General features: G+C 39.9%; 1 protein-coding gene across 2 annotated transcripts in view; it reads left to right on the top strand.

Annotated features, from left to right (window-relative positions):
* CNOT10 (CCR4-NOT transcription complex subunit 10) overlaps positions 1 to 18,319 on the top strand; it is a 59,712-nt gene that overhangs the window by 7,985 nt on the left and 33,408 nt on the right. For both annotated transcript variants that reach the window (XM_043442689.1, XM_043442688.1), the window contains exons 2-8: positions 8,492 to 8,586; positions 8,973 to 9,134; positions 11,152 to 11,302; positions 14,564 to 14,706; positions 15,800 to 15,886; positions 16,574 to 16,657; positions 18,048 to 18,165. In XM_043442689.1, the coding sequence (XP_043298624.1) occupies positions 8,492 to 8,586; positions 8,973 to 9,134; positions 11,152 to 11,302; positions 14,564 to 14,706; positions 15,800 to 15,886; positions 16,574 to 16,657; positions 18,048 to 18,165 (840 nt within the window). The remainder of the gene's footprint in view (positions 1 to 8,491; positions 8,587 to 8,972; positions 9,135 to 11,151; positions 11,303 to 14,563; positions 14,707 to 15,799; positions 15,887 to 16,573; positions 16,658 to 18,047; positions 18,166 to 18,319) is intronic.

The following is an 18,319-nucleotide window of genomic DNA, read 5'->3' as shown; positions in this document are numbered from 1 at the left end:
AACCATTTTTTTAAGCCTCAGTTTTCCTGTGTGGCGAAAGAGAATGATAATATCTACTTCACAGTTTTGGAAAGAGGTTAAATGGGCTCAACGTAGGCCCTGGTTTTTAAAAATGCTGACCAGTGTTACTTTAGGGTAGGGGTTGATGGAGAAGAGAGGCAGGTGTGAGAATCGTTGAAGGAGTGAAATTGACAGAACTTGTGGATGATTGGGAATGCTTGGTGAGCATGAAGCCTTGCTACTTGAAAAAGGTTCTAAATTAAACCTGTTCTTCATTTGTAAAATGGGGTCCTAATAGTCTCTTAATTTATTCCTAGTAGCTTCCTGATTTATTTACCTCACCTGGTTATAGCTTGTGAAGATCAGCTGAGGTAAGGTGTGTGTTTGTTGATTACATGAAAAAGGGAAAGACGACCAGATGAGTAACTGGAAGTCAGGAGAAGAGTATTTAAAGATGGCTTTGAAATCTTGAGCCAGAATGACTGTAAAAATGTCAAGAAGACGTGAATGGACCTGGTGACTGTCATATAGAGTGAAGTAAGTCAGAAGGAAAAAGACAGGTATCATGTCTTAATGCGTATATGTGCAATCTGAAAAAATGGTGGTATAGACGATCTTATTTGCAAAGTAGAAATAGACACACAGACATAGAGAACCAAAATATGGACACCAGGGGAAAGGAGGAATGTGGGATGAACTGGGAGACTGGGATTGACATATATATTCCTACTGATACTCTGTATAAGAAGATAAGTAATGAGAACCTGCTGTCCAGCGCAGGGAACTCTGCTCTGGGGTGACCTGCATGGGGGGGCAGCCCAGAAAAGAGGGGGCGCATGTATACGTGTAACTGATCCACGTTGCTGTACAGCAGAAACGAACAACATTGGAAAGCAGCTATACTCCAGGAAAGATTTTTTTTTTAAATGGTAGGAAGAACAAACGAAATGAGAGAACTTGAAGCCAAGGCTACTTTTATTTTATTTAAAACACCCCAACATTTTGATTGTTATTAAGTATATAAGGAAAAAAATATGAAGTCCTCTATCACTTCTGCCAAATCTCACTCTCCAGGTAACTGAGTTTGTGTGTTCTTCCAGACTATCCAAGCTCACATCAAATATATGTTCATACACACACACACACACACACACACACACACACACACGTCCGACTCTTTGCGACCCCATGGACTGTAGCCCTCCAGGCTCCTCTGTCCATGGAATTCTCCAGGTTGTCACCCCTTCTCCAGGAGATCTTCCCCACCCAGGGATTGAACCCCAGTCTCCCACATTGCAGGCAAATTCTTTACCACTTGAGCCACCAGGGAAAACCATGTATATGTGTATATGTATGCAAAAGAAGAAATAAACTGTGCAGTGCTGTCTTGCCATTTGCTTTTTCCAAGGTCCAATAAGGAATCTGGGTTTCTTTAAACCTTTTCATTTTTTAATCAAAGTGTAGTTAATGGAGTCTGTACATAGTTTTTAAGTGATCTACATAGGATATTTTAAGTGTTTTTAACATTTAATAATTTAATGTTATAATTCCAACTTAAAATGTATAATTGAGTAAATAATTGACTTAGAGTTGTGATTGTAAATTGAAGCCGTTCTATATTATTGCATGCACATAATTAAAGAGTCACTGTTTTCATAAGCTTAATTTTTTAGATTTATAAGCTGTTTGAGTTCTTAGGAAATTTTGTATTTTCAAGTCAAAGGTTGTTCCTAAAATGGGTTATATTAAATTATTTAAAGTAGTTAAAATTTTATGTTTGAAAGGGTAAGTGAAATCAAACATTGATCACAGCCCTTTAAAATGAAAACTCCAAATAGAGTAAGATGTCTTAAGTTGAATGTGAAAGTTTGAGGAAAAATCTCAGCTTTTTGAACTCATAAATTAATAAGTATTAATGTGTGAAAACTAGAGTAAATCTGTGCCCCCAGACTACTCTCAGGTATGAAAATAAAAATGCTTCTCCGCGCTGGTAGTGTTCTGCTTTGCCTGTCTTCCCCAGTGTATGCTGATATTCCTGGTGCTTGCTATTCATTCTGTCCTTTATGTCTTCTGAGTTCAGGTCTGTGGCCTTGCTGGTCACCATGGTACTCCTCTGAGCTGTGGAGAAATCGGCCATCACATGTAGGACTTTGCTAAGACACGTATACTGGCCCAGTGATAGAAAACCACATGTAAAAAAAAAAAAAAAAGAAAACCACATGTGAGGTTTGTGAACCTTAGCTGGATGGTGGCTTTGGTAAACCTGAATTATTTTTCTTTGAAATGGCATCCTTCTTATTTAAAATTTTCTTTCACAAAGGCATCAACACTGTTTTGTAAGTATAGCAGCAGACTTTGTTAAGCCTTCATTTCTTTTGTTTTGTGGGAAACTTTTCTTTCCTTGAACCTCATTGGAGCTCTATTTGGAAAAGTGTAACTTGTATGGAAGATCCTCCTCCAATCAGATTTGAATCATTAACATTCTGTACTGGAATCTGTCTGGGCTTTCAGTTAACTGACTTTTTTCAGTTTGGGGAAAGTAGTGTGTTTCTTTTCTACTTAGTTTAAACCTGATTGTTTGGTTAGAAATGAAGCCTGTTGGCTTAAAAAGCGTCAAGGTTTCTGTGCCAAAGAGCTCTGTACACCTCGATGGTCAGCCCTGTTCATTAGGCCAGAGTAGAAGGAAGGTCAAGCTTATGGATGAACGGTCATATACTCTTTCAATTGGCAACGGAGACTATTTTTGGACAAATAAAGACACATTGTGGAACTATGTGCAGACTCTCTCTGGTAAGAAGTCAGTAAGTTACCTCCAAAATGAATGTTTTAAAGACTGTTCCTTGGAGATAATTTGAAAAGTGCATAAAGATAAGGAAAATAAAATTAGTAATCCCACTGAAGTAGGATTTTTTTTCCCTTAAGTTTTATCTTGAAGTAAAAGAATGTAGGTAGAGTAATGGCTGGTTAACATGTAAGAGGCTGTTTATGAGCTCAGTTCTCTAAAATGTCTGTTTCGGAGTCTCTTGTCAGCCTTCAAGTCTAGCTTATCAAAGTGCTTCTGTCCTTATTTAGAGGATTTTAGGAGATTTGCAGTTTCTAGGGGCTTCCCGCGTGGCTCAGTCTCCTGCCTGTAGCGCAGGAGACCTGGGTTTGAGCCCTGGGTAGGAGAGATTCCTTAGAGGAGGAAAGAGCAACCTACTCGAGTGTTCTTGCCTGGAGAATCCCATGGACAGAGGAGCCTGGTGGACTCGTGGGCTCCAGTCCGTGGGGTCGCAGAGTCAGAAACGGCTGAAGTGACTACACCACCACCAGCACAGTTTCCAGAGGATAATAATAGCCGAGGCCACATGAACCAGTCTGCTTCTGGTGGAAAGTAGCGCTTAACTCGTCAGTGCCTTGGTGAATTGTCTTGTGTTTCCCTCTGCCCTATATTTATAAATCACAATTTATAAATGACGTTTGGACCCAGAAGCCCTGTTAAAGAATGCCATCTAATGTAGAGAGGCTGTATTTTAGAAAAAACTGTGGAGATAACTTGATGGCAAACTAAGAATTTGGGGTATTTGGTTTCAACTTAGTGTACTTCTGTATGAGGGGAGATACATCAGGGTTCCTTTAAAAAATTTTTAAGTATTAATATTTATGTTCATTGTTAATATGATGACTATACCTAGAGTTGAGGTTCCATCTCAATCTAAACTCATACTTTGCTTTTTGGGGATCCTAAAATCCTGTGTCCTTATTTTTACACATTTTAAAGAAATTGGTTGGAGAAGGAAATGGCAACCCACTCCAGTATTCTTGCCTGGAAAAGTCCATGGACAGAGGAGCCTAGTGGGCTGCAGTCCATGGGGTTACATGACTGAGCTTGTGTGCACAAGGGTGGAGGGAGATGGGTTGGTAGCAATAAAGCTGTAGAACTAAAACAAACCAAAAAAAAAAAGAAATTGGTCTTTACTGTAATTGTGCACTTGAAAGTTTTGCCAGGCAGGTGTATTGTGTAAGCAGTTAACAGAAACTCACTGTTACTAGCTTTTTAAAGAAAAGGCTGTTTGACAGAGTCTTCTTAAACCAGTGAGCTCTCTTCATCAAACTATAGTTTTTCCTTCCTGTTAGGACTCAGTTCTTATCTCTGTATGCAAAGTGAAAATGAAATACTAATTTATGTAACTAATTATCAGAAGGAACACTTCTTATAAACCCAAATACCAGAATACCTTTTTTTTTTGGTAGCAGATCTAAGTCTTAGATGAGTTCACAAGTTGCATTTTGTTTTAAAGATTCTCGAGTATTCAGTCTAATAATAGGGGTTTCACAGTGATCTAAGGAGCTATTCACACTAAATCTAATTTCATTGTTTATGTATATATTTAAAGTGCAGAAATAAGTATTTTGTTAAAGAAAAAAAGCCACAGTGAAGTCCTTAGTTGTTCTGTGATAGGGAAAGTGGGAAGGAAGCTAATATTTAGTTACATCTCTAAGCAGAGAGACAGGTGGCCAAGGGGAGACTAGACTGGAAATGTGACTAATTCTGAGACATGTGTTTTCATTGTACCATGACAATAGGGAAACTGGGAGTCTTTACTGACTGCTGTTACGTGCCTGGCCAGGGCTTCCACACGCTCATCTCTCACGCCAGCAAAGTAATGCTCAAAATTCTTCAAGCCAGGCTTCAACAGTATGTGAACTGAGAACCTCCTAATGTTCAAGTCAGAGGGACCAGAGATCAAATTGCCGACATCCACTGGATCATCGAAAAAGCAAAAGAGTTCCAGAGAAACATCTACTTCTGCTTCATTGACTACACCAAAGCCTTTGACTGTGTGGATCACAACAAACTGTGGAAAATTCTTAAAGAGAGGGGAATACCAGATCACCTTACCTGCCTCCTGAGATCTGTATACAGATCAAGAAGCAACAGTTAGAACTAGATGTGGAACAATGGATCGGTTCCAAATTGAAAAAGGAGTACATCAAGGCTGTATATTGTCACCTTGCTTATTTGACTTATATGCAGAGTGCATCATGCAAAATGGCTGGATTGGATGAAACACAAGCTGGAATCAACATTGGAGGGAGAACTATCAATAACCTCAGATATGCAGATGACACCACCCTTATGGCAGAAAGCGAAGAAGAATTAAAGGGCCTTTTGATGAAAGAGGAGAGTGAGAAAGCTGGCTTAAAACTCAGTATTCAGAAAACGAAGATCATGGCATCTGGTCCCATCACTTCATGGCAAATCGATGGGGAAGCAATGGAAATAGTGTCAGACTTTATTTTTGGGGGCTCCAAAATCACTGCAGATGGTGACTGCAGCCATGAAATTCAAAGACGCTTGCTCCTTGGAAGAAAAGTCATGACCAACTTAGACGGCATATTACAAAGCAGATACATTACATTACTGACACGGGTCCGTATAGTCAAAGCTATGATTTTTCCAGTAGTCATGTATGGATGTGAGAGTTAGAGTATAAAGAAAGCAGAGCACTGAAGAACTGATGCTTTTGACCTGTGGTGTTGGAGAAGACTCTTGAGAGTCCCTTGGACAGCAAGGAGATCCAACCAGTCCATCCTAAAGGAGATCAGTCCTGGGTGTTCATTGAAAAGACTGATGCTGAGACTGAAGCTCCAATACTTTGCCACCTGATGTGAAGAACTGACTCAGCGGAAAAGACCCTGATGCTGGGAAAGATTGAAGGCAGAAGGAGAAGGGGAATATAGAGGATGAGATGGTTGGATGGCATCACTGACTTGATGGACATGAGTTGGAGCAAGCTCCAGGAGTTGGTGATGGACAGGGAAGCCTGATGTGCTGCAGTCCATGGGGTCGCAAAGAGTCTAACATGACTGAGCGGCTGAATTGAACTGAGGGCTTCCTAAAATCAGCTCTTTTGACACTGGGTTCTTTGACACGCTCCTGTTATCAAAATATACCAGGACTTCCCGTGTAGTCCAGGGTTAAGACTCCACACTTCTGTTGCAGGGGGCACAGGTTTGATCCATGGTCAGGGAAATAAGACCCCGCATGCTGAATGGTGCAGCCCCACCAAAAAAGTACCTGTGGTTTAATGAATTCTCACACATCCAGAAGCAACCCCCCCGTCCCAGCCCTGCCACAGTCTCCATCTGATAGATCTTGCAGTCACTAGACCGCTTATCTTCTAAACCTTACATTAGTTTTAGACAGACACTTATTTATCTAATATTTATTTTTATTTGTTTATTTGGCTACACTGGGCCTTAGTGGCAACATGAGAACTCTTGTTTGCAGCTTATGGAATCTAGTTCCTCCTCCGGGCCGGAAACCCAGCCTCCTGGATTGGGAGTGTGAAGCCTTAGCCACTGAAACACCAGGAAAGTCCCTAAGCAGGCATTTAAAAATAAAACAAAAAAAAAGTGATCAGTGATCATTATAAAAATTTAGACGGTTGTTGTCAAATGCAAGTTTGTGTGCCTGAGGCACAGTGAGGCCAAGCAAACCAAAGTGTCAGAATTTGGAGCAGAAAAAGGTTTATTGCAGGGCCAAGCAAGGAGAATGGGTAAGTTGCGCTAAAAAAAACCCAAACTCCACCAACAGTTTGCAGCAAAAAGTTTTTGTAGGCAAAACCTGGGTTGAGAGCTGCAGGGTTTATGGCTTTCCTCTGATAGGCTGGTGGTGAGGTAACCAGAATCTTGTGCTTAACCTGAAGTTACCATCCTCCATTTGGGTAGGGGCCTGAGTTCCTGCAGAACTCAGAGATACCTGTATTCATTGAGCAGGAACCAGGACCCTGCCCTGCTGTTTCTCGACTGCTCCATCTTCCCTGTTTACTGTTTGAATCTGCCCTTTGAACTTAAAGAAGATCTAGGAGTCTGAAGCTTTTTCTTACAAGCAAGAAATGGGACAGGATGTGGGGGGGCGGGGGGAGGGGGCGGAATGAAGGGGAGGGGTCAGAAAGTTTTGTATCCAGAAAAGCACCATAGACAGAGCCCTCCTGGGTCTCACAGTTAAGAGCAATAGGAAGGAAAGGAAAATCTGTCTTCTGTCCTGCTCCCTGAAGGTAACCACTAAAAACTGGATGTTTATCCTTCCAAATTTTACTTTATATATATTCAGAAATAAGTATCTGTGTATATATTTTTATAAAACATGGAGCTCTGTTGTATAAAACTGTTTGCAGTCTGTTTCTTTTATTTAAGAAGATGTTGAGGATGTTTCTCCATGTCAACACGTTGTAGGGACTCAGCTTTTAACAGTTGTTTAGTGTGACATTGTATTTCTATACCACCGTTTACTTAGCAGTTTTCTTAACTGAAGGGTGTTTATTTCTAGACATTCACTATTATAAACATTGCTGCATTGAGCATCTTTGTGTATTTGTAGAGTGAATACCTGGAAGTGGGGTTGTTTGGTCAAGACGTTGTACATAGACAGGTATTGGTGATTACTTCCCAGGAGGTCTGACCAGTTTACACTCAGACTCAACAGGTGTTGTCCTTGAGTCGTTTAAAACTTGCACTAGCTGAGATTTTTGCATTTATTTGGGAATTTTTTTTTTAATAAAAAACTAATTTTTAAAACAGTAAATTGTAGGGCAGAAATAATTAATATATATGGAAACTTCTGTTAAGGAAGCTTTTTAAATGTATTAATCCTGGCTTTTCGATTTCTAAGCCTCTGAAAGCCTTCATTGCCTGGTAATCAGCTATGAATTCTTATCAGTGTCATTTTCTCATTGTTAAATGTTACTACATTCTAGCTGGATTATAAACTTCTTGAAGGCATCTCCCTTGTATTTATAATCTCTTTGTGTCTCTAGCGCCTGGCATAAGTTCTTAAATATGTGAGATTTGGGGTGTATTGCTGTGGTGGGAGGCAGATCTAATTCTTTTTTTAAGACAAGAGTTATTTGTTTTTCTTCCTTTCTCGCTGTGCTGGGTCTTCACTGTTGCATGCAGGCTGTGTCTAGTGGCAGCCTGTGGACTCTAGAGCACTGGCTCAGTAATTGTGGTACACGGGCTTAGTTGCCCCGTGGCATGTGGATTCTTCCTGGACCAGAGATAGAACCTGTGTGTCCCCTGCATTGGTAGGCAGGGAAGTCCCAGATCTGATATTTTTAAGAGAGCACTTTATTCTCAGCCTGAATGTCCTGTAATCCTTATATAAGGATTTCCACAGCAAAGGGAGACATTTCTTAAGTTTTTGAAAAACTGCTTCATTCCTCACTTATAACGTTAGTTATCAAACTTCGCTGGTGGTTCAGTGGTTAAGAATCTGCACTTCCGATGCAGGGGGCAGGGTTTAATTCCTGGTCTGGGAACTAAGATCACACATGCCGCATGACCAAAAAATAAAAATAAATACAAAAAATACTAATTATTCATTGTAGTTGAGAAAGGTCTGACTTTGGCAACTTCAGTAGGAAGAAGACAATTAAGAGGAAGACTCGGGACACTTTCCCTGGACAGCTGTTACTTCTAAAGAACTATCAAACTTGTGTATTTGCAGATCAGGGAGCAGAGAAACATGAAGGGACAGGTCCGTCCTCTGGGATCACTGATCAGGAGAAGGAGTTGTCCACCAATGCTTTCCAAGCTTTCACAGTAAGAAATGGTTTCTCTTCATCTGTTCCATTTTTAGAATCTGTCACGCATGAATATTTTCACCGTGAATTTATGATCTTTGTTCTGTACTAATTTAAGAGTTAGCTTCAGAGAGTAGGTTTAGGTTTAAATTTCTTTAATTTTAGAGTTTAAATATCGTGAAAGGAATGGGAATAATTTGAGCCATTACCAAGTTTTTGTGTTTCTAAAATAATATCACAATTTTTTAATTGATGTGACTATTACTTCATCTAGTGATTTTAGTGTTTTTAGGGAAATTATATCTTTGTAAAAGCTTTTAAATAAAGATGAATGAAATATATTTGGAAATGAATGTAAAGTTCTTAAAGTTGGTATGTGATTTTTTGTGTGTATTTTTGTTTTAGGCTGGAAATTACGATGTCTGTCTGCAGCATCTTGCCTGCCTACAAGATATAAACAAAGATGATTATAAAATAATTTTGAATACAGCAGTAGCTGAGTTTTTTAAAAGTAACCAGACAACAACAGATAGTTTGAGACAAACACTTAACCAGCTGAAGAATCAGGTAATACATACATGAATTTCATTATAAAATATTGTGGTGCTCTCTAAATTATGAAATAAAATTAGTTAAGTAAAATTAATGTGACTTTTTATTTGATATTAATAGCACAATTTCTAATATATTTGCAGCATTTGTATTAGTTTTATTTGTATACAATTCATTTTCTAGGAAATGAAGGTATGGTATGTGATTTTACTTTCTGTTGGGTTTCAAACTTGAATAGAATAAGCAAATATACAAAATCTGACTGAGCTTTGGAGTTTCGAGAAAGAATTAAAATAGAAATATATTGCCATATGACCCAGCAATCCCACTTCTGGGCATACACACCGAGGAAACCAGATCTGAAAGAGACACGTGCACCCCAATGTTCATCGCAGCACCATTTATAATAGCCAGGACATGGAAGCAACCTAGATGCCCATCAGCAGATGAATGGATAAGGGCTGTGGTACATATACACCATGGAATATTACTCAGCCATTAAAAAGAATTCATTTGAATCAGTTCTAATGAGATGGATGAAACTGGAGCCCATTATACAGAGTGAAGTAAGCCAGAAAGATAAAGACCAATACAGTATACTAATGCATATATATGGAATTTAAAAAGATGGTAACAATAACCCTATATGCAAAACAGAAAAAGAGACACAGATGTACAGAACAGACTTTTGGACTCTGTGGGAGAAGGCGATGGTGGGATCTTCTGAGAGAATAGCATTGAAACAAGTATACTATCAAGGGTGAAACAGATCACCAGCCCAGGCTGGATGCATGAGACAAGTGCTCAGGGCTGGTGCACTGGGAAGACCCAGAGGGATGGGATGGGGAGGGAGGTGGGAGGGGGGATCGGGATGGGGAATACATGTAAATCCATGGCTGATTCATGTCAATGTATGACAAAAATCACTACAATATTGTAAAGTAATTAGCCTCCAACTAATAAAAATAAATGGGAAAAAAATAAAATAGAAATATATGAAAAATATTTCTCAGCATTTCTTATCATTCTTCTTTGAAGCTGGTAACTGTAAGCTAGTTAACAAAAGGCTAATTGTATTCTATAGGATCTACTCTGATTACCTACAAGAATGTAGGTAAGACGTGTTGCTGAGATATAATCTTACTTATAACTGAAAGATTTAATTATTAATAATAATGTTAAATTGTTTTAGCATTTTGGGTCAGGAAATGATTAATTGTTCAGATAGAAGCTGTAATTTATATATGGTTTGGGACTTGCCCTGGTCATTGGTCTGGTCATGATAGCATCACACGGTTAGACCTTTGATATTGAAGAGGGCTGGTGGCAGACCTTCAGTGCTCACCACACAGTGAGACCTTATGTAACTAAGAACTTCTGTCGGACAGGTCACTTATTCCTCCCAGTAGCCCGATGAAGTAGCTACTACATTTTTTTTCTCCTTTTGTAGACTTGAACGCTAAGGTCCAGATGACTTGTGTATTGTCCAAAGACACAAAGCTTTACGTAATAAGAGCCACGTGAACCCAGTTCTGTTTGGCTTTTGAGCCCCCGTGCTAAATTCATGAGTACCACCATGCTGTTGTGTGTGCGGGCCCACTCAGTCATGTCCCACTCACTGAGACCCCACGGACTATAGCCCACCAGGCTCCTCTGTCCATGGGATTGTTCCAGGGAAGAATACAGGAACAGGTTGCCGTTTGCCCCTCGAGGGGATCTTCCTGACCCAAGGATCGACCAGGGATCCAGCTACTAGAACTCGCGCCCCTAGAGCCCGTGCTCCACGATGAGAAGCGCCCGCTCCGTGACTGGGCAGTAAGCCCCGCTCTCTGCAACTGGAGAAGGTCTGTGCGCAGCGGTGAAGACCCCGCACAGCCAGAAATTTACAACAAAACCTATAGGTCCTGTTGACAGTGAGGGAGATCTTAGATTAAAAATGTTGGCCTGTGTTCCTGCTTATTCATCAGCTTCTTGCACCTTTACTCTTTATTTTCTTACTGTTAGAACATAATCTCCTTTGATTATTTCATAGGTACACTCGGCTGTTGAAGAAATGGATGGGTTGGATGATGTTGAAAACAGCATGTTGTATTACAATCAAGCAGTCATCCTGTATCATCTGCGGCAGTATACAGAGGCCATATCCGTTGGTGAAAAACTTTATCAGTTCATAGAACCTTTCGGTATGTCATCTGTCAAGAAATTTGCCTATCTCCTCATACTTGCAAAGGTCTGTGATACTTGTGTCTAGATAACCTAAATGAGAATCCTTTATGAGTGTTTAAAGAAAGAAAAAGCAGTGTCAGATTATCTTAATGGTTAGAAAAAATAAAAATTCTATCACTTTTAGATGAATCTAGGTTTTTCTTTAACATCCTGCTGTTACCCGCCCCCCCACCCCAGTTTTTGAAGATAACTGTTGAAAATGCTGTTCCTGATTGGAAAGATTAACTGATTTTTTTTTTTCTTTGTTCTTTTTTTTTCTTTACTCTTTAAACACTGCCTTAGCGTACCTGATCCTTTCTTTCTTGACTGCTGTATTAAGGAGGGAGTGTTTTGGAAGTGAGGAGGACAGGGTAGTATTTTATTTCATATATTGCCTAATTGAAATTCTTGTAGGTGATCATAGAGTAGATCCTACAGGATACAATTAGCCTTTTGTTAACTAGCTTACAGTTACCAACCTGACATAAGAATGCTGAGAAAAGTAAGGACCACTGCTCTGTGGTGGCCTGAATGGGACAGAAATCCAAAAAACAGGGGTATATGTTTAAGTGTAGCTGATTCACTTTACTATACAGCAGAAACTGATATGACGTTGGAAAGCAGCTATACTCTGATAAAAAAATTTTTTTTTTTTTTTTAAAACACAGTTATGAAAAATGTATTCTGTGGATAAAATCTGGATTAAGGACTTATTGTTTAGCATTATTCGCCTAGCTTCAAATTTTTTTTTTTTTTTTAATTAGTTGGAGGCTAATTACTTCACAACATTTCAGTGGGTTTTGTCATACATTGATCCGATAAAAATTTAAAGTAAGGATACGGAAAGAAGAGGGAGTGAATAAAGCACCAGCAAAGCTGGACCTAAGAAATGTGTAGAGAGGGCGCTTGGCTTCCAGCCTGCGAGCAAGCAGATTTGAGGTGTCTTGTTCTCCACGGGGTCTTTCTTTTAAATTCAAAACACTAGTGTCTATTCTGGATTTATAAGTCCGTGACTGCTGTTACGGTCACGGTAGGACAGATGCTGCTTTGGGAAGATGCCAGGTCCCCGTGCCAACGGCTGGCTGGACAGTTCTCACTGTGGCTCCGGGGAGGCCTTTTCCAGGCCCTCTGCTGCCCCTCCACCCCGAGGACACTGTGCCTGGCAGACAAGGCATGAGTGGTGAAAGACCGTGTGGCCAGGGACCAGATATTTGCCCTGTAAAGCTGCGAATCGCAGTTCTACTTCTGGGATGGCATGGATGTGTTTTCTCTCTGAAGCTGGTTTTTAGAATTTCCGAGACCGTTGTCATCTGTACTTTGTGCTGTACTGTGAGCACAGAATAGCAGAAGGGGATGACACAAGCTGAGATGGTTGGACGGCATCACCAACTCAATGGACATGAGTTTGGGCAAGCTCCAGGAGAGAGCGAAGGACAGGAGAGCCTGGCGTGCTGCAGGCCATGGGGTCGCAAAGAGTCAAACACAACTTAGCAGCTGAACAACAAACACCAACTCCGTATTCAGATCCATTTTCCTTCTGTAAAAAATTTTTTTAACTTTATTACTTGACTCTTCATACAACATAAGTGTATTGAGCAGATGCTGTTTGGGAGTCAGAAGATAATAGTGAATGCAATCAAGTCTTCACTTTCATTAAGCTTATCTTCTAATGGTAGAGAGAGCAATACAACAAATATGCATTGTGAGGTAGTTAAATCCTGGGAAGAAAGGCTAAAATGGGGTAGGAGGATTGACTGGGGATGTCGTTTTTCGATAAGGTAATTGAGGAAGGCCTGGAATAAGACAGCATTTGGAAAGTGGCTCGAGTGAAGAGGAGAGGTAAGCCTTGCAATTGGCGGGGAAGCATCAGAGCCAGAGGTTGTAGCGTATGCAGAGGCCCTGCGGGGATGGTGGTTCCGGGGAGTGAGAAGACAGTGTCGCGGGGGCCTGGGGGAGCAGCACAGATCCGGCACTGTGGCCTGGGTGAGGACTGGCGGGTTCTCAGCTGAGGTGGGTAGCCCTTCTAGACCTGTGACCTTGGCACGTCAGTGCATCGCTTAGTCTTAAGTGGATTCCACCGTGGCCACTGTGTAGGCGCAAGCCTGGCATCAGGAAGGCTTGTCAGGCCCAGGATCACACCCAGGCCCCTTCCCTGGAAGCATGGCGTCCTAACCCCTGACCACCAGGGGCTGCCCCTGAAATGTTCAGCTCTTGACTATAACAGCCTTTTTTTTGGCCTTTAATAAATTTTTGTTGGAGTACAACTAGTTGCTTTTCAATGTCGTGTTAGTTTCTGCTGTAGAGCAGAGTGGATCAGCTGTACATGCATCCCCTCGTTTTCGCATTGCCCCCCATCTAGGTCCCCACAGAGCCCTGATAGAGTTCCCTGGGCCGCACACTGGCTTCTCATGGTTCTCTGTTTTAGGCATAGTACTGTATACGTGTCAGTCCCAGGCTCCCAGCTCATTCCATTCTGCGATTTTCCCCTCGGCGTCCATATATTTGTTCCCTATGCCCATGCCTCTCTCTGGCTGCCTTCGTTTAAACCGTTGCCGTTTATCTTCTCTTCGGAAAGGAAAGGAGAATGGTGTCCTGTCATATACCAGCTTATCCCTCCTTTCTCCACTGGTTCTTCTTCCTTGGAATTTTTGTCCTTACATTTTCCTCTTGACCGTTTCACCTTCTGGCATACTCCAGTCTACACCTTGTTCCTTTTGTGTCTCTCATCACCTTGTTTATTTCCTCTATCTCAGTGCCTAGAAAGGAAGTCTTATTTTCCTAGAGTCACAGACCTTTTTAGGGTTAGAAGGAACAAGATCACCTAGTCCACCCCCTGCCATCAGGCACGTGAAGTATTCCCTCCTCTTTTCAGGTCGGTCAGCTGAGTTTAAATAGTTCCGTGATGTGCAGAGGCTGTGCATCTGTTAAGTAACCAGGCTCTGGGATTAGGGTTTCCTTCCACCTAACATAATACTCCTCATTATAAGGGCTGATATTTGGTAGATACTTCATCAAAGGAATTTCAGGCACTAGAATCCCTGATACGTGAGGCCTTGAGAAACCTAATGGGATGACATAGTTGATACTGCACTTGGCTTCCACACATGACTTTAGGGAATGAACACTCCTTTAAGTAAAAGACTCAGGCTTCGCTTTTTAGAGCTTTCTGTGGGGGAAATGGTCTGAAATATTATTTTGGATTGTGACTTTTCTTGTTTTTTTTCTTTTTTTACCCCCAGAAGAAAAATTTGCCCAAGCAGTGTGTTTTTTGCTCGTAGACCTGTATATATTAACCTACCAAGCTGAGAAAGCTTTACATCTTCTTGCTGTTCTGGAAAAAATGATTTCACAGGGAAACAATAACAAAAATGGAAAGAATGAGGTGAGTGTTCTGAGGTGATCAGACTAAAATGTAAAGTATGTTTAGTATTTGTGGTCACTAAGTATTATTTTAATAGGTTTATTGAAACATAATTCACATACACAGAATTTATCCTTTTAAAGAGTACAGTTCAGTGGGTTTTAGTATACTCACATAATTGTGCAACCATTACCACTATCTGAATTCCGGAACATTTGTCATCACTCCAGAAAGAAACCCTGTACCTGTTAGCAGTCATTCCCATTCCCTCCTTCCCTCAGCCTCTGGTAACCGCTGGTCTGCTTGCTTTTTTTTTTTTTGGATGATAACCTTGCCATTACTTTTTGTTTTTTGGCTGCACTGGCTCTTAGTTGCCGTGTACAGGCTTTCTCTAGTTTCAGTGCTTGGACTTCTCACTAGTGGCTTCTCTTGTTGCAGAGCACAGGCTTTAGTATTTGTGGGGCATGGGTTTAGTTGTCCCACAGCATGAGTGATCTTCCCAGACTCTGGATCGAACTGGTATCCCTTGCATTGCAAGGCAAATTCTTAGCCCACCAGGAAGTCCCAAAGAAAGTTTTTTCTTTCTTTTTTTTTTTTACAAAAGATTTCTTTATGTTATTTTTAGACTGTGGTGGGCCTCCAATGCTGCGTGCAGGCTTTGTGTAGTTGTGGGGAGTTGGCTTCAGTAATTGCAGCACGCAGGCTCAGAGTTGGAGTGGGCAGGCTTAGTTGCTCCAAGGCATGTGGGATCTTCCCAGACCAGGGATCAAACTGGCGTCCCTTGCATTGCAAGGCAGATTCTTCACCACTGGACTGCCCACAGAGGGAAGCCCACAGAGAAAATTTTTAAAGAGGGAATGACATGATCTGTTCTGTGTTTTAGGAAGATAATCAGTTTTGCCTAAGTAATATCCATGCTTTTTAAACCTAGCCCATCATTATACTCAACTGTGAGCTTCTTAAGAGTTTCCTGTCACGCACCCAAATGTGACTTGGGATTCAGAATCTTGAAAATGTTCTCTAGGTGATTCAGATTAGCTCACTTGTAAGTCAGTGATTTCAGTTATGGTCAAAAATATTTAATCTTGGTTAACTTTGTTTTACCACCCCACAGACCGGTAATAATACCAACAAAGACGGATCTAATCATAAAGCTGAAGGTGGAGCGCTAATAGAAGCTGCGAAGTCAAAGATACATCAGGTAGCGTAAAGTTTCAGAGAAGTTACACGTGACATGTATTTACTTGTAGTTATGAATGCTGAAGGATGTGATCACTGAAAACAATAAGTAATCAAAGACATGTATGTTTATTCATTTTGAAGTAATAAAGTTTAGAACCACAGTTATCTAAGTATATTTTGCTTAAGGTGATAATGTAATATTATTTCTTTTAATTCTCTATAGAAAATTGAGAGAAATGGCCCAGGAACGTATTGGATGATAAAAATCAGTTTGTAGAATTTGAAAATTCATTGTTAGTTAGCCATATACAGTTAAGGATTGGTAGGATTTTTGCTTGGAACTTAGATATAAATTTCATTCAACCATATTTTAGTTTTTAAAAGTGTATTCCAAGAGAGAAATTTTTTTTAAAAAATGTATATTCCAAGAGTACAGTAAAAATAGATTAAGATAATTTAAAAAAATTTTTTTAAATCCACTTTCACAAGTACCTGGTATAACTGTGTTGTGAATAGATTGGGTTTAGGTTTAATTTTCTTAACTAGAAAGTAAAACTTCCATGTCAATGTATGGCAAAAACTACTACAATATTGTAAAGTAATTAGCCTGCAACTAATAAAAATACATGAAAAAAAGAAAGTAAAACTTCTTCAGCATGTGTAAGTTCACCACAGTTCCTACATACTAGTGTTTTTCCTTTGACAGTATAAAGTAAGAGCATATATCCAAATGAAGTCCCTAAAGGCATGCAAAAGGGAAATCAAGTCCGTCATGAATACAGCTGGGAATGTAAGTTTCTTGACTTTTTTTCTTCAATTGGTAGCTTTTATGTCCCAAATTTTCTTATTTTCACCATAGTTATTTGTCAGTTTTAAGTAACTTACGTTCATTGTAGTGTATGTATATTGCCAGATAAAAGCCTTTATATTGAATTGTGAACTACTGATCATTCGGTGTGTATAGTTTATTACAGTGTTTTTCTCACTTAAAACTGTAACAAACATTTCCCCCTTAGTATACTGCTGTCCAGAATTCTGTGAGCGATTTATCACAATTAACTTAAACATTTACTGTTATTAGATACTGTAGTATTTTTTTTAGACTATACTCAACACATTTATTAAAGGTAAATAATTTGGTTGTTGCCCAAACCTGCCCCTTCCAAATGATCTTTGGCTCGACATTACCTTCAGTTTGATTGGTGCTAAGAGCATTTGAGTTAAAAATACCCTTTCCTTTCCCTCCACCCCAACCCTGCACTGGTAAGTAGCCTTAAGACAGTAAAGAGACAGATACTTTTAGGAAAACTGTAAATTAAAAGTGTGAAGTCATAAAGAGGTACAGTTTATAGTAGGAAAAGTTCAGGAAAGTTGACTCTAGAAATCTCAGGCAGGATCCAAATTAGCCACTAGGTCAGTTTCAAGGGATTTCAGAGAACATTGTAGCCCAGACCTGAGGGGTAGACTTGAGGCTATTATCAAGTCTTTTCGGGGAGAAAAGACACGAATCCCTTTCTTTAAGGATGCCATCATCAGAGGGGAGAGATGAACAGGAAAGTAAATCATTGTTAGTCATACCCACATCAGGGAAAACTTCAGGAGCGAATTTCAGGAGAAGTGAAAGCTGGTCTGTGATCCAAAACACGATTATTGTATTGTTGAAATAATCACCGTTGAAAACAGGCATTCTGTTAGGAAATTTTTCCATTCATAAAATGACACCTTTTCCCCCCTACTTGGAAAAGCATTTAATTATTTGTATCTTGGGTTCCAATGAAGGTGTATTTGTGTCCTAGAAGATAAGGGAGATCACCAGTCTATAATAATCACTAAGATGAAGGACCTAGTTCTGTTAAATTGGCTTTCAGTTAATAGTATAATAGATGAAGACAGTCATTGCTATCTGCAAAGGATACGTTGCAGACTATATTCTTATTCATACATGTTGTATGTATTTTTTTAGGTAGACATTTAATGATTCAGTTTGTAAAGTGCTGCCTGCCAGGTCTCATTGCTTCAGATTGTGAAAGCAACAGGAAAGTCAGAGACCATAGTTTTCACGACCTTGACTTAACGTGGTTCGGTTATGCCCTTGACCACGTTCCAGTGCAGTGGTGTGATTATGATTTCGCATTAGGTGTCTGAAAACAAACTGTAAGAAACTTGTGTTTTCTTTACAGTCTGCACCTTCCCTGTTTCTTAAGAGCAATTTTGAGTACTTAAGAGGCAATTATCGAAAAGCTGTGAAACTGTTGAATAGTTCAAACATTGCTGAGCATCCAGGATTCATGAAAACAGGTAAAAGAAAATTGTGAAGTTTTGGTGTTTTCTTCCTGATTTTTCTACGCCTTGTTGCTTTTTGTTTTTCCTAGGCTGCTATTCAGAGTGACTTTTGCTCATTTTTTGAATGAAAATATTTTTTATTTCTGCTGCAGAAAATTCCTAGAATTTT

Source organism: Cervus canadensis, chromosome 22, assembly GCF_019320065.1.
Source record: "Cervus canadensis isolate Bull #8, Minnesota chromosome 22, ASM1932006v1, whole genome shotgun sequence".
In the NCBI taxonomy this organism is placed as follows: Eukaryota; Metazoa; Chordata; class Mammalia; order Artiodactyla; family Cervidae; genus Cervus; species Cervus canadensis.
The sequence above is the reverse complement of the archived record's forward strand: the minus strand, read 5'-3'. Positions and strand labels throughout refer to the sequence as shown.